General features: G+C 36.2%; 2 protein-coding genes across 2 annotated transcripts; both read left to right on the top strand.

The window, feature by feature from the left end:
* Positions 1-48: 48 nt before the first annotated feature.
* LOC131799748 (ES1 protein homolog, mitochondrial-like) lies at positions 49-6,547 on the top strand. The gene is made up of 8 exons (XM_059117448.2): positions 49-173; positions 884-936; positions 1,715-1,828; positions 2,510-2,629; positions 2,983-3,075; positions 3,925-3,958; positions 4,132-4,252; positions 6,108-6,547. The coding sequence occupies exons 1-8, from the start codon at positions 66-68 to the stop codon at positions 6,230-6,232; spliced, it is 768 nt and encodes a 255-aa protein (XP_058973431.2). The 5' UTR covers positions 49-65; the 3' UTR covers positions 6,233-6,547.
* A 1,846-nt stretch (positions 6,548-8,393) lies between these two features.
* LOC131799757 (alpha-L-fucosidase) lies at positions 8,394-16,101 on the top strand. The gene is made up of 9 exons (XM_059117458.2): positions 8,394-8,495; positions 9,720-10,084; positions 11,415-11,521; positions 11,604-11,734; positions 12,419-12,549; positions 13,370-13,470; positions 13,897-14,029; positions 14,360-14,530; positions 15,283-16,101. Exons 2-9 carry the CDS (start codon positions 9,747-9,749, stop codon positions 15,524-15,526), a joined length of 1,356 nt encoding a protein of 451 aa, XP_058973441.2. The 5' UTR covers positions 8,394-8,495; positions 9,720-9,746; the 3' UTR covers positions 15,527-16,101.
* The last annotated feature ends 402 nt before the right edge of the window (positions 16,102-16,503 follow it).

Below are 16,503 nucleotides of genomic sequence, written 5' to 3' on the forward strand. Positions count from 1 at the left end.
GTAACCAGGATTTATCGGTATTTGTTATCAACGCCTGTTACATTTTGCATGACCCTTCAATCAAGATGGCTGCATATGGTCTATCTGCGATGAGATCTTTAGCAAGATGTCGATCTTTTCAAGCGTATTGTGCATTTTCCACGGGTTCAACGTCTCGTGCGTCAGTTGCTGTGGTTAGTACAATGAATTTTGAATTTTGAAAGAATCATAAACAGCGTGAATTAAGTGGACCTCAAAGAAAACACGAAAATCAATCATTTTGTGCAATTTTTTTTATCTCTTAAAAAATAGTATATGTATATAAAATATCGTTGGACCAATAGTAAAAACTTAATTATAATACTCAGTCAACTGTGAGGTATTTATCGTTTTTGATTGGCATTATCAACTTATTTTCGCTATGTTTATTATTGTTGCGTCTTTACTGATCAGTGATTTCATTGGTTGATATAACTGTACCTATATATCATATAGTGAATAAATTGCACACCTTTTTTCTTTCTTTTTCAAAGGTTCCATTTCTATCAAAGATAAATGCTTTCACAATAAAGTTAACCAAATAGATTCCTTGTGCTTTCCATCTGTTTTGCAAATTGATTTCGGGTTACCATGCATAATGTCTGCTCAGTTTTAGATCTGTGACATACTCAGCTGGATCTTGTGTGCTACATTTATTTTCTTACCACAACTTGGATTCTATTTGTTTTTTATGATAAAAATAAAAATGTTGATGGTGAGGCATCTGTGCATATGTACTCCACTAAATCATTAATAAGAACCAATAAAAATGTATGCATAATTCAACTTATTATATATTCAGTTATAGATCACAGATGACAAACTCTTTTTCAAGAAAAAATTTACTGTTTCATGCATTTTATAGGTGCTATCTGGGAATGGAGTTTTTGATGGTGCAGAAGTTCATGAGGCTTCAGCGTAAGTCTTCTGCTATGTATTAGAGAATAATGAAGATTTTCCCTGAAGATCAATAATCTGCATCAAAAGTAGCTGGCAAATCTCATTTGAACAGTTCTTTTTATCATTTATGTGTTGCATAACACCACTGTTGACTTATTGTCAATACCATGCCATGAATCATTGAATAACACCACTGTTGTTATTATTAACACCATGCCATGAATCATTGATCTAAACCCTCTCTTATCCATTCAAGGTTGCCTGTATGTAACTTCTGTAAGAGTTCCTGGAATCACAATCCAATATTTTTGGGAGGGAGGGGATGAATAGGTTAACTTACTTGAGGGCAAAAGAGATAACATTAAAGTACTGGGGGGGGGGGGTCCAAAAGGTCAATGTGTCACCAATTTGTTGCCAATTGTAGATAATTTACGTATTAGACCATTTTTGAATATGAATAATATATATTAAATATATAAAGCCAATCTATGCTGTAAACCACCGACCAGCTTACTGCGCAATTATAACCTGTACCATTTTCATGAAATCTAACCCATAGATTTGTACCATTTTGAAATCTCTTGAAAACCCTGGGTTGTTTAGTTGTCATAGTTATTATGTAACAATAAAGGTTAGGTGCAATATTGTCAGGGCATTTTTGGAATGGCTAAATTGGAGGTAAACTCTGTTGTTTCAATTCTGTCCTGTACTTGGTTTGGTGGTCTGGGTGGCCCCAGTTTTTGTAGTTGCACTGTTCCAGGTGATTTAATACAATATTTCTCTCTCTTAACATAAGGGTACTGGTCCACCTGAGCCGAGCTGGGGCTGATGTGAGCATGTATGCACCAGATATTCCACAGATGCATGTATTGAATCATGCTAAAGGAGATGTAATGGAGAATGAGACACGGTAACAGATTACTAACTTATCACATGATTGTGATAAGTGAAGAATATTGAATAAAGAAGGGAAGAGAAAATAAGTTGGAGAAATTGTTTCACAAATAAATTTTTCAAAAGGCATATGGTAACATATCAGTTCTTGAGATGGCTTTTGATAAATTTATTTTGACCGTTTGTATCAAATCTTAATATTTGCACCAGTTAGTTGATTCAAGTTGACATGTAGTTTCCCCAGCTTTTTGGCTTTTTGTTGTTAAAATTTTCTTGTTTGGACGTCTTTCTAAGAACAGTTAAATTTAACTAATGAAAACTCAGGATATTTCCTCAGTCTTGGTAGAATCAATGTATTATTCTAAATTATGGGTGATGTAAAGGAACCAGAAAAGGAATTAAGACTGAAAGTGCTTTGTATTGATCAGTTTCAGTAAGCATCACTTGTTAGCTTTTTATAAACCCCTTCAATCCCAAGAACTTAATAGTAATTCTCCTTACTGTCTGCCATACAATTCTTATGATGTAAGTTTGGAGAATTTGGTATCGAATCAACTTATATTCCCCTAGTTGATATTTTTCTTTATTCCTATCACTTGTCTACTTGATATAGTATTGATACTGTAAGGGGAAATTGTGTCTTGATCATCAATGGGAATTAAAGGGTTAATAGCTTAATGACAATTTTTGATTTCAGGAATGTTTTAGTTGAGTCTGCCAGAATAGCTAGAGGGAAGATCACTCCTCTTGCCAATCTCAATGCTGCTTCCCATGATGCTGTCATTTTTCCAGGAGGATTTGGAGCAGCAAAGAATTTGTAAGTCCAGAGACTGATGATTATAGATTTTTCATATTTTTCACTGCAACATCCGGAGGAAAAGATTCATGAGATGAATTCCATTTTTTATTTAAAACAAATATTCAAAGGTAATATTTTATTAACAAATCACCTAAGAAGCTCTGATTGTTAAATGAATTCTCCTTGTCAATACCAAAGGAAATGTCTAGTAAAGCATAAGGAGAGTATGGAGTTGTAAGCTAACTATTAGGGTGCTGAAGCTCCTAGGTGGGAAAGATGTTTTATAATAATTAACTTATATTAGTAGTAATGATAATTAATTTTTATTTTTGAACAAAACAGATAATATGCAGTGTTTGTATTTTTATCAGGAGTTCCTTTGCTGTGGATGGTGCAGGCTGCACAGTTAATGAAGAAGTTGCAAAATGTATCAATGATTTTCATGCTGCCAAAAAACCTATTGGGTGAGAGCACAACTGAATTGTGTACATTATATATTTTTTTTCTATTCTGATCTCACATCAGTAGGAGAGGTCAGTTCTTGTGGCCTGATGGCTGTCTCAGATTTATGACATGTTATGCTCTAACTCTGTATAACAGGGTAAATTAGTATTATCAGCTGAGTTGATAATGTAAATTGGCCACCGTAAAGAGTCTAAAAGCTGACGTTTTGAGCATTAGCCCTTCGTCAATTGCTCTGGCAAAGGGCTTGAAACATCAGCTTTTAGACTCTTTATGGTGGCCAATTTACATTATCAACTCAGTTGATAATACTAATTTACCCTGTTATACCCTCCCACCAAAGCAGCACCACAGTTTCTTTAGAAACTTACCCCCTTTATCCAGCTCTGTATGCATAGCTTCCAACATGTGGCTGGATCAGTAGCTCAGTTGGTAGTAACACCCAACTTGTATCAGGAAGGCACAGGTTCAAATCCTGTTGAGGTCAGAATTTTTTCAGGCTTCTTTTCTGCAGTTGCTTAAATTGCAGTTCACCTGTGACAATCATGGCTTAAGTTCATTTCAATCTGCAAGTCAATGACATTTATTTCATTTTAAATTTAATGTATATGTCTTATATGATGTAATACTAAAGATTCTCTCCATTTGACCAAATGTCAGAAATGTTCTAAAACGAATAACCAAATAATTTTACAGCAAAAGAGCACCATTTCTAACCTAATTTTACCTTAAATAAAACCTGACTTGTTCCTGCATTCCTTAAGATCAATAGTACAATTTTGTGCCAAAGACGAAAAGCGACCAAAACAACAATTGCATATCAAAAATGTTGTCATCTTGTTTCATTTCAGTCTTTGTTGCATTTCTCCAGTGTTGGCAGCCAAGGTTAGTTTAGTCCCTAACACATTGTTATATTTAAAATTAATTTCAACAATTTTGCATTGCTATTTGTAGATTCTAATCTCCTTTTAGATAAAAAAAAATTGATCGAAGTAAGTTGGCAGGTTCGTTACATCTCTTAAAATTGATATCTGACATGGAATATTTATCAATGTCAGCTCATCCCGGGTGTTGAGATAACAGTAGGACAGGACAAGGACGATGGAGGCCGCTGGCCATATGCGGGTACTGCAGATGCTGTGCAACAGATGGGAGCAAAACACATAAACAAAAATGTCGACATATCCTTTTAAATTGTGTTGCTTTGGTTCTAATTCTGGGGTGATGCGTGTAACAATGCAACAAAAAGAGAATGTGCGAGTCAATAATGTCACAATCAAATCCCAAACGGTGTGCGAGACTCGGTTACTAACGTAATCATCAGACACATGACAAAGTGTGCATGTCGCTCAGGTGACAACAAAACGTTAAGCAGAGAGTGCGAGTCATCAAACTAACAATCAGACAATCGCTCTGACGAAGGGCTAACACTCGAAAAGTCAGCTTTCAGACTCCTTACGGTGGCCAATTTACGTCATCAACTCAGTTGATAATACTAAATTACCTTGTTATACTCTCTCACCGACGCCGCGCCACAGTTTCTTTGGAAAGTTACTCCCTTTTAAAAATCAAACAGATAAGCTCAACCTAACTATCCGATAAAAAGACAGAATGCGCGAGTTACGCACCAAACAATCAAACAGAAAACAGAAAACGCGACTTACACTGTACTAACGTAACAATCAAACAGAAGCAGAGTGCACGAATTAACTACATAACAATCACACAGAAGAAAGAATGTACTAGATACAAACGTAACAATAACACGGCAATCGAAGCAATTAATCAAAAAATAGTATGCGCGAGTCACTCACGTAACAATCAAACAGGAAACAGAGTGCAGATTACTTACGAGACAATTACACAGAAACAGAATGCACGATTAACAAGCGTAACAATCACACATAAAACAGAATGTGCAAGTTACAAAAGTAACTATCACACGGTAAAGAGAATGCGCGAGTTACAGACGTAGAATGCGCAAGGAGCAAAGGTAACAATCACACAGAAACAGAATGTGCTAGTTACTAGCGTAATAATCACACAGAAAACAGAATGCACGTTACCAACGTAACAATCACACAAAAAACAGAATGCACGAGTTACCAATGTTACAATCACACAGAAAACAGAGTGTGCTAGTTACTAGAGTAATAATCACACAGAAAACAGAATGTGCTAGTTACCAGCGCAACAATTACACAGAAAACAGATTGCGCTATTTACAACGTAAAGGTAATGACCAACGTAACGATCGCACTGAAAAAAGATTTTGCGAGTTACCAACGTAGCAATCATATACAAAACAGATCGCGTAAGTTACAACGTAACAATCATACGCAAAACAGATTGCGCACGGAACCAACGTAACAATCTCACAGCAGTCGAAGCAATCAAACAAAAGTCACACGCGTACGTAACAGTCAAACAGAAAACAGAATGCGCGAGTGACTATCACACAAGGAAGGGTGCGAGATTTGCCTATGTAACAATTTGTAACTCAAAACGGAATGTACCCGTCACTATCGTGGCAATCATAGAGAAAACAGAGGGCAACGTGCGCCAGCCATAAACTTTAAAATCAAACATCAGAACAGAGTCTAGGAGTAACTAACGTAACTATGAAACACGGAACAGAGTGAGCGACTCAATGGAAGTCGGTGAATAACACCATAAACACTGTTTCAGTCTGCCATAATCACGATATCAGAAATGCCCTGTTTGATTTAAGAAATTTCCATATAAATCTTTCTACATAATAACGAGTGTTAACGTACGTGATTTTAATGAGGTTCTTATTTTGAAACAGTCTAGCTCTGTTCTTTACTAATCATTCTCAAGCAGAAAGGGTTTAAAAAAGTTAAGATAACGCGGCGAAAAAGGGATTATTATTTGTTCAGATTTAAGTAATTTAAAATATTTGTAAGCTTACTTTACATAAACAATGGACCACAACAGTCATAAGGATGTTTAGATTCCTCATTTTTTGCTGCACCGAGATTGAAGGTGTTGGTGCTTTTCCTTAACTGCTTGCACGAAATTCATGTGGACCAACAGAACAAAGTTGTTACAACCCCAGCATTCATGTGTGAGACAAAAGTTCATGAGATACACGATGGTATCGGCAAGATGATAGAGGCGATCGTGAAGATGTTTTAATTTCACTCAACTGTCAGCATGTATGGAGCGGTAGTTCCTCGGGCTGAGCTCTCATCACGGCGTTCATTTATTCGTATAGATCAGTTACTGTTGAGATTAAGTGCTAATACGAAAGACTGTTTTTCATAACTTAGCGCCAATATGGGACGTTCAGATCGCTTAAAAATAAGTACCTGTACTAACCCTTAGAGGTGATACCTCTAATAAAGTAGCTAAAGAGATGGACATATTGTAATGGGTAACGACGTTGGAACTGTGCCAAACACAGAAAGTGTCAACCCGACTGGGATAATAAATTAATCTTGTTTTTCTTGAGTCTAGAACTGTTTTCCTCTTGGGACTGTATACTTGGATTCTGAAAACGTTTTATGTGATTTTTTTTTTCTAGGTGAGTTTATTACTAGCAGTGGAAACCCCATAGCCTTCTCGCATCCGATACTCGTTGTCTATACTCTAGGAATGGTTTGTTGTATACGCACAAGTAAAACAAACAGACGTGCCATTGTGTTACCCAATAAAGAAACAAGTCCAAAACTTGTCCAAAATGATTTAAATATAAAGTCTCCTAACCCTGTCAATGTCAGTCTAAATTTCGCATCATTTGGATCTGCTTTAGTAGGATTTGAACTTGTGGAACTTACGCTAATATCTGATCGCTGTCCAATACAACACTTAGCTGCGGGAATTTAGGCCTGTCCACTGAACTAGTCCAATCCGGTCCGAGGCTGTCCTGTCCTAAACTAGAAGCCGTTTCCTCATGAGGCCGTTTCTTCAAACGTTGAGCTGCGGCTGCTTGGTAGGCTTACAAAGAAGAGAAATAGGGGAGCGCAAAGCGACAACACTTTGAAATGGGAGGGCCCCTCTTTTACTCATCTTCGTACGCCTTCAACCAAGCTTAGTCTATAGGCCTGATTGGGTGTAGTCCTGAGTGGCCCAGTCCAGTTCTTGTAGAAGTCACAAATGATAGCTTTAATGACAGCTTATCGATTACAGGTTCATGCGAACTTCACTTTTGTATATATGGTAAACAATCTAGATCATTCTTTAAGATTTCATTACTTTTATCTGGATTTTTATTCCAGAAAGAAATGGACATTTGCATGGTTAGGCACGATAGAGCACATTCCGGAATATTCAGGAATAGTCTAGAACTTTACGTTATAAGCTGTGTAACAGACGCTGTCTCCTAAATTGTGAATATAGTCAACCACAGACCTTTGTTTGGACAAGTATTTTCTGGTATTAAGAGAACTCTTCGGTTCTGTGGCTACTCGCACTCAGCCCCCTGTGCCTTCAGAGTCATCCAGTTCGAAAGTCTCTTTCCTCCCCCATTCAGAGAAGTTAAGCACGATTCCCTTTGATTTTATTTCAAAGTTGAGGTAAAATAAGATCAAATTCTAAATTACCTTCTATTATCGTAACGAATATCTCACGATCGTCTCCACATACAACTTCGTGATTCACAGAAGTAAGACATCAACATCTTAGGACTAATCTTCAAGGGTTGTTGTCTCATGTGCACATCTTGATCGTCCGTAAATCAAATCTCAAATTTCAAGTTTTCGGCCTTTTTTTCGCGTTTTGTTCGCACTTTGATTATTAAAATATCCGGATCGATATCAGTATCCTCAAACTCCACGAGTATCCACAGAGTTAGAAATGGTGGTAAACTTGTCATACTCTTTCATTCCTCTCCAAAAAATTTTACAAAAAGGTGTCAATCGCGCAGTTGAAAATCCGCGGAAGAGCGCGGTAGTTAAGAAAACGAAGACCTAAGACCCCCCTACGAAAACGAAGACCATTACGAAAACGAAGACCCCCTACGAAAACTAAGACCCATCACGAAAACGAAAACACATTACTAAAATAAGTTCAAAAGAGGTTGGTATTACCTTTGTGGACAAAGATTATGTTCATGAGGCACATTACGAAAACGAAGATCCCTACGGAAATCTTGAATTCTGAATTTGGCACGTCTGTAATTTATTACGGAATATTTCAACAGTAGAGCCTCATGGAGCCTTCAATGGGACTACTTTAGAGCTAAAACGAGACGTTTTCGTAAGGAGTCTTAGGTCTTTGTTTTCGTAACTCAGGAAGAGCGCTGAGAACATCAGAATAATGCCGAACGCGCCGAACAAATTTTATAAGCGCATGCGCAGACGAAATCCCCCTCTGCTTGGCCACTGTGTGTCACATTACATGAGTGTACTGAACATGCAGACAGTGCTGCAACGCTGTGAATAACTTTTAGTTTAATCTGGTAAGTAATGCTGAGTTATATGGATCATATGAGGTTTTCATTGATACGAAAGACTATAACAGTGAATTATCCCGAAATGATCTGCGTGCGATCAGTGATACACAACAACTTGAAGTGAGGACAGCATCGTTGTTTATAACAAGTTTCACCCAGAATCTTCTCTCATATTGAAACCAGTGTTTTGAAAAATTTGAGAAGAAAAGGTTTCATCTGAAAATAATTACCAATCTCTGCTCTTTCACAACTTTTTCTAACTACACCTCTCTTCGGACACATGTCTAAATGATTGGGACTGTTGTAAGGGCTAGAAAGTTTCTTTCATTTGCCAATCACATGATTAGCACATGCATTCGTCCTGTGGAGTATATTGCAGCGTAGTAATTGCTTATTGCGCAGAAAATGTTTTTTGTTTTTTAAATTTGTTCTTGCCTGTGAATGTTGTACATTTCTCCTCGCAAGGGATGTAATATGATAGACTAAGGAAGGATTTGTCAAGGACACCCCTGCTCCTGATTGTCTATTTGGTCCTTTACGAATACTAATATTTCAGATGAAGCTGATTATGTGCAAGAAGACTTTGAACTTTCCGTCTGTCTTTTGTGCTTAAATAAGTTGGGCCCTGACATTTTGATTTTCAAGCTGTCATTTTTTTATTGCTATGAGATGAGAAAGTAACAATAAAACAGCTGAATAGATAGGAAAAAAGACTGTTACGTTAGATGTAAGCTGCATGACACTTGAGTGGGATTCCATTTGGAAATGGTGAAATAGGCAAGGGTCTATTAATGCTCTTGTTTTGCAACCAGGCACATCCATGTCACCTCCTCTCTTGATACAACTCAACCAATGCAACCTGATTGAAACATTATTTAACAAATAGATTCTATGTAACTGTGCATTATTACATAATAGATCACAGATTAAGTAGTGTGTATCTCTGATGTCCTTACCGCATTTTTCATTTTCTATGATATACTATTGTACAGACCACTTGTAACAGGGATGCTATTTGTTTTGTATAATGAAAGATTGAAATGTTGTTAATGGTGACTTATTAAATTGCATAAGCATCTCAGCTTATTATGTTATCGGTAGCGGAAGACAGTTTAAGCTGAGAGGTGTCTACACTACTCCCATATGAGGGAGAATAAATGACAATTACAAATAATTATATTGTTGGGTTATTTTTAGGAATACTCAATTGCAATTCATGTTTTGTTGCAGTGTTGCAGACTTTCTTGTCACTTGGAGATGAGATCCGCACAAGTCATTTTCACCCTATCCCTCCTCACCCTTGTGGCAAGTAAATATGATCCAACATGGGAATCACTAGACTCTCGTCCCCTTCCCCCTTGGTACGATGAGGCCAAGTTTGGTATATTCATGCACTGGGGAGTGTACTCAGTACCAAGTTTTGGAACAGAGTGGTTCTGGTACAGATGGAAACATGACCAGGATCCAAGTTTTGTGGAATTCATGAAGAATAACTATCCACCTGACTTTGAGTATCAAGACTTTGCCCCAATGTTTCATGCAGAATTCTTTGATCCAGACTCTTGGGCAGATCTTTTAACAAAGTCTGGTGCAAGGTGGGAATGGACAATTCATGATTTGTTTTATACTTTTAACTACTAAGAGCGACTAGCATGACTACTTCCTCCTAAGATTACAAAACTCCCTTTAGTCACACAGAGTATGTGTCAACTGTCAACTATTTATCATCATATTGTAGATTAAAAAAACCATCCAACTTCACACTGTCTTTTGTCTCTGAGAACCATGATTATACCACTAGAAGTACATCTTGCAGCTCTTAAACCCTAGCAACTTCAGAGTAAAAATTAGGAGATTCTGTCCAACAGTTATTGGATGCTATTTTAAATGACATTCATATATATATATATATGTATATACAAGTTAAAGAATTAAAGAGGACTCATCGATTCTCTGTGACTCTGAGTTTTGCACCTGTCTGATGAGTGCTTAGGTACGAAACTCAGTCACAGAGAATTGATGTGTCCTCTTTAATTCTTACCCCCACATTTATATATATATGAGAGAAGCCTATTAGCAAACTATTTAAGAGAGCACTTTTCTTGTTTTATCTCAGCATTGATCAGTGTATTCTTTTGACTATGTACTATTTAAATATCTGTTTTTTTAAGCTGTGATTCTTCTTTCCCTCTCATTTCTGCTTGTGTGTTACTGTGTGAAAAATTCAATTTAAAGTAAAGGGCATCTAATTTGCTTGTTACATTATACCTTTCTCCATTTTCTCTCTCCTTTATAATTTTTCAAAAGGTTGTCTATTGTTGAAATGGAGGAAACAAAAAATACAAAAATACAAATACAAAAAGAATCATACATCAAGGTCACAAAAGAAAAGATCACAAAGCCCACTATGTATTTGCATATAACTCAGTTTCTACATAGAGTGATATGCTTGTGCTCAATGCCCACTGTGCTGTCCTGCAAATGATGTGTTTTTCAGCCATAGTTGTATCTGTTCTCATTTGTGAAAAATGGCTGATAGCTTCCCCAAGCTGGCAGAAGGTGATTTCTCTTAACCCTTTACACCTTAACATCAGTATGCATATTCTCCATACTGTTCTTTATACATTTCCTAAAATGCTGACAAGGAGAATTTGTGTAACAATCATCATGACTTTAACATGTGGTTCGCAGGTGATAATGTGAGGAGAAATTAGATTCTAGTCACTCTCAGGGATCAAAGGGTTCATGAAAAGTTATGAAAAAAGTGGAGTGTAACACTTATAGTTGAAATATAAAACAATTATCTAAATTGGGTTTTTTTAAATATCATCATTATCCTTCAATGTCTGCCTGATCAATTGTTTGTCTCAGTGGTCAGTTTGGTAAATAAAGAGAGTACATTATTTTGTTCAACCTTTTCCTCAGATATGTAGTCCTGACCAGTAAACATCATGAAGGTTGGACAAACTGGAGATCAAATGTATCATGGAACTGGAACTCTGTTGACAATGGTCCACATAGGGATCTTGTGGGTAGGGAAAATTTAAAGGCTAAATATGTGCGTGTGTGTGGAGGTAAAGATTATTAGAACTCCTCTTTATTTTTCATTTTCAGGGGAACTGGCAACAGCCATAAGAAATAGAACAGACATCACATTTGGATTGTATCATTCACTCTTTGAATGGTTCAATCCTCTCTATTTGAAGGATCGTGCCAACCACTTTGAGACACAGGATTATGTAGAGGTATATTGATACATGATCCTTTTTGTCCTGCTGTCTCTTACATTTGAATACCCAATATGTTTTTACATCAAGTCATTCTGGTCAACTAGCCAACCAGGTTTTAATGGAATTCACTCAGATAAACAAATCTGTAGTTGATTTAAAAACAAAAATCCTTTACCAACAACTCTGTGGAAAATCTTGCCAACTTAAGCATGAGTGTAAGCAAGAACTACACAACAAAGAATCAAAACATAAAATTCAGTTCATATTACAAGACGGTTATCAAATGTACCAGTAATACTAGAACGTTGAAGAAGAGCCAGCTAGGAAGGCAAAAAAAAAAGCAAGAATGAAGGGCAAAGTATAATGACATGTAAATTGCCTTATGCAACACATTTAAGTAAGTCTGATGATAATATAGTAAATAACTTCTTGTTAATGCATTAACAAGAAGTTATTTACTATATGCACAACAAAGGGTAAATCTTTTCACAATAGTTTATAGATGAATTCCTTTCAGGCTCTTGAAACATCAATCAAGTTTATTCAAAAGTTGTAATAAATTCAGTGAAGAGGTTCACTTGTGGCAGTATTTCAAAAGAGTGAAATTGTTGAGTTTATGTAGAAGAAATTACCAGTACAATACTCGAGCTGTTGTAGAATCAATTATCTTATCCTGGTTTTTTTTTTCTTTTTTTTCAGCAAATTCTGATGCCAGAGTTGTATGACCTGATTAACACATATAAACCTGAATATTTATGGTCAGATGGTTCAAGTGGACCTGACACTTACTGGGAGAGCACAAAGTTTCTTGCCTGGCTTTATAATGAGAGGTAAAGATGATACTTTGAATTGACTTCAAAAGATACGATTCTAATGTGATACTTTTAGTTATTAAGAAATCCTTTGTAAGCATCAGCCATTTATAATGAAACAGCAGTATGGTTGCTACAGTTCTGTAATTTGGTAGGGAAAGGAATCTTTTTTTTGAAGGACTAGGATGGAAAGGTGAGATTTTTTGAAATCCAAGGAAAATTAAAGTTACCATTCATATTTGGCTTTTATAATCATTTCCTTTCAGGCTTGATCTCAACAGTTTAGTCCTTTGAGAAGAAGGCAAATTTTGTTTTCACTCTCTCAGTCTTAACAGTTTTGTGAATTAGGCCTTGATGTGGATGTTTTACTGGGAAGTTTTTATTGGATATTCATAAGTGTGGAAAGGATTGAAGTAAGGGAGGGCTAGAAACATCTACAGTGATTATGGAACACTTCTTATTTATTTGTTGGGGAAATCTTATTAATATTAGGGAAACATTTCAAAAGGGATTTGAAAACCATATTTTTGGCTACTACATGTATGAAGAATAGTAATGTAATGATCTTTGTTGTGTTAAGGGTGCAGCCTTAAACTCCCAGAAGTGATTAACATTTAAGTTCTTGCTAAAATGTCCACACATTATACATCAATGGGAATACTCAAATGCATCAGGTTGGAGTTGTTTTCTTGAACTAACACCAAATTCTTGTAAACAATTTGCAAGGAAATGTGTAGCAGTTAGAGGGGAGAATTTACAAACCAATCTTGGAAGTTAAAGGGTTAAAGTATGATAGAATAGTCTTCTGACATCTGACCTTTTCTTGTCTATTTACAAGTCCTGTTAAAGATACTATTGTGACAAATGATCGATGGTGTGACAATGGATGTCTCTGCCATCATGGTGGGGTGTACACTTGTCATGACCGCTACAATCCAGGTGAATTGTATTATTGTTTTATCAAATATACTGTTGTTTGCTGAATATGATTTAATTTTTGTATGGCATGGTGGCCACCTTGCCCTGTTGGTATTAGCACCCATTAATTATTTTGAAGCCACTTCTTAAAGCCCTCTTCCAATTTCTTTAATTACAGTTTTCCTGCATGGATTAATGTATCCACTCAGCTTTAAGAAATTCTAATGGCAATTTACTTGTAAGAATCAATTTGTTACATATTTTCACTGTCCTTTGGCAGTTTGTGGTATTAGGGTTTTATAGTTGACACAGTGGGTTGATACTGATTTCAGCGATTTTCTAAACATCATAAGTGGTGTAGCTTGGATTTCATTCAAGAGATGACTGTGTTAACAGGTTAACACAATCAACATTTGACTGTGTTGGTGAATTTTTATTTTAACAAAGGCAAATTGCAAAACCACAAATGGGAGAATGCACTGACAGTGGACAAAGGATCTTGGGGCTATAGACGTAATGTAGACATTGGCTCCTATTTGACCATCAATGAACTCTTATATCAGTTGGCATCAACTGTTAGGTAAGGGTCTACAGCAAGGTCCTTTTGCACTTTAGATTTCACAGCAGTAACTTGTCAAGCATTAGTTATAAAAATAATTTTTACTTGCACAAAAAGATTCCACACAATCTGATCATAATTCTGTACTGTTAGTAAACCATGTGATAGTTGTAGTCTGTGTGGTCTGTAATTGCACAGTTTGAGTTTAAAAAGAAGCATTGGAAGAGAGGCCTTCTTTATCTTGTTTAAAAGAAGAATACCCTCTTTTAGAATTCTTCATTCACAATTTGCTCTATGTCATTGTTAATTTGGATTAGCTTTCCTCTCAAGTTTTTCCATCCTTTGTTTTAGTTGTGGAGGGAACATGTTGTTGAATGTTGGCCCAACTGCAGATGGTCGCATTATACCTGCTTTTGAGGAGAGATTGCTTCAGATGGGAGAATGGCTGTCTATAAATGGTGAAGCTATTTATGGCACCAAACCTTGGAGAGCTCAGAATGACACCGTTAACAAGGATGTATGGTAAGCTTAGACAACATGGAAGTGATGCTGATAGTAAATAAACTCTCAGTTGTCATGCTCAAGTGGGCTTCTGGTCTTGCACTCTAACATGTTCATGTCCCTTTTTTATCAACACATAAACCTCTTAGACCCAAAGAGTGACCAGCATCTAATTTCTCCTTTCAGTAACAGTGCTGAATCATTCATTAAGTTTATAAGAATAAAGGAAATGATCACCTACCTTAGGAAGCTTTGATTGTTAAACAAATTCTCCTCGTCAGTACAAAGGAAATGTATAGAGAAGAGTATGGTGAAAATGGATGCTCATGTTAGGGAGTAAAGGGTTAACTCTTTAACTCCCAGATCAAATTTGTAATTTTCCTTACCGTCAACCACACAATTCTTATGATGTTACTTCAGAGAATTTAGTACTGAATCAACTAATTATCCTCAAATTGATATTTTTCTTTATTCTCATCACTTATCTGGTTGATATTGTATTGATATTGTATTGATATTGTAAGGGGAAATTCTGTCTCGGTCATACGTGGGAGTAGAAGGGTTAAGAGACACAAAGATAACTTTTTAGCAATTTTTTACGGGGTGATGTGTGCCAACTTGGGTTTCATTTAAATTTTAGATTGTTTGGTTGTATTTTTTTGGGGGGTTAACTTTCACTGTATTAGAGATGAAAAAATCAGTGTATTTAATGTTGCTTCTGTATAAAGTATCATGGAATACCTTTATTGAATAAATTTTTTTTTAATCACTAGGTACACGTTAAAAAATGAGACTGTGTATGCCATTGTTCTTGAGTGGCCCTCTTCGGATCACCTGAATCTCGGAGCTCCAGTTTCCACTGCAGACACTCACGTAACAATGTTAGGTTATGATGGAAAATTCCTTTGGGAGCCTGCCGGTGAAAAGGGTGGCATGGTGATTGTTTTCCCTCCCATTGCTGTTAACAAGATCCCTTCTAAATGGGCCTGGGTTTTAAAATTGGAAAACATTAAGTGAATGCATCTTTCATCAAGCAATGATAACGTGAGCAAATCGCGTAGTTCCATAATTAATCACTAGTCACTTTTTTAATTACTTTGAACTTAAAGTAAACCACATTTGTAAAATCTAGCCATTTGTATCCTGTGGTAGATGGCTTTGCTTTGTACTGATGAAAAGAAGGAGATGATATGGGTGTCGTTAAAGAGGTAATCAGCCTAAGTTACTAAGAAATTTGGTCTCCTACCAAAATTTTTTTTAAACAAGTTTTGTATGTGTTCTTTTCTTAGTAAAACTGATCACTTTTTGTAGTACAATAATAATAACTTAAGTTTGTAAAGGAATAATTAATTGAGCCAAGGAGCTAACAAATTGTTTGGTTCACTTTCAAACCTCTTAGTAAGTATTTTTTGTTTCATTTCAGAATCGAAAGTTTTGTAGCGCATGTTCACGTGCTGAAAATATTTCACGATAGCTGTTTCTGCAATAGCCATAATTTTACTCTTAGCTCTTCGGAAATATTTTAAACCGAGGTTCTAAGTATGATTATTGTAAGGTAAAGAGAAAAAATTATTAAAAAAAGTTTAATATGATGGTGCTGGTGGTGTTGAAGTACTCTTTGCGTCTGGATGATGCGCATTAGGTTCGCACTATGTCTAGCTATTTGTACTCAACTTCTCGGTTTTTAGAAGGAGTGAATTTTCATGTTGAAATATGAGACAAAGTTTTAAGATTCGATCCTTTTATCTCATAGTACATAATATCAGCTACAATTCATTCCGCCCTAAAACGGGTGAGACCTCTTGATAGGATCAGTTGGAAAATTGGAAAGTATTTTCATGAGCCAACATATGAAATGGCTAGTGTTCTCTCTTGTCATGGTCGGCAAATTTCGCAAGGCATTAATCCTCTGACCCCTTAGAGTGACTAGCATTAAATTCTCCTTACAATATCGACTCGAACCACACATTAAATTCACAAGAAAAAAGGTGATG

The sequence above is a fragment of the Pocillopora verrucosa genome, chromosome 1 (genome assembly GCF_036669915.1).
Source record: "Pocillopora verrucosa isolate sample1 chromosome 1, ASM3666991v2, whole genome shotgun sequence".
NCBI lineage: Eukaryota > Metazoa > Cnidaria > Anthozoa > Scleractinia > Pocilloporidae > Pocillopora > Pocillopora verrucosa.

Coding starts and splice junctions, on each gene's coding strand:
- LOC131799748 (XM_059117448.2), top strand. CDS start 66: ATGGCTGCATATGGTCTATCTGCGATGAGATCTTTAGCAAGATGTCGA. Junction 2,630..2,982: donor TTTGGAGCAGCAAAGAATTT/GTAAGTCCAGAG, acceptor TATTTTTATCAG/GAGTTCCTTTGCTGTGGATG. Junction 4,253..6,107: donor ACACATAAACAAAAATGTCG/ACATATCCTTTT, acceptor TTAACTGCTTGC/ACGAAATTCATGTGGACCAA.
- LOC131799757 (XM_059117458.2), top strand. CDS start 9,747: ATGAGATCCGCACAAGTCATTTTCACCCTATCCCTCCTCACCCTTGTG. Junction 11,522..11,603: donor TCCACATAGGGATCTTGTGG/GTAGGGAAAATT, acceptor TTTCATTTTCAG/GGGAACTGGCAACAGCCATA. Junction 12,550..13,369: donor GCCTGGCTTTATAATGAGAG/GTAAAGATGATA, acceptor TCTATTTACAAG/TCCTGTTAAAGATACTATTG.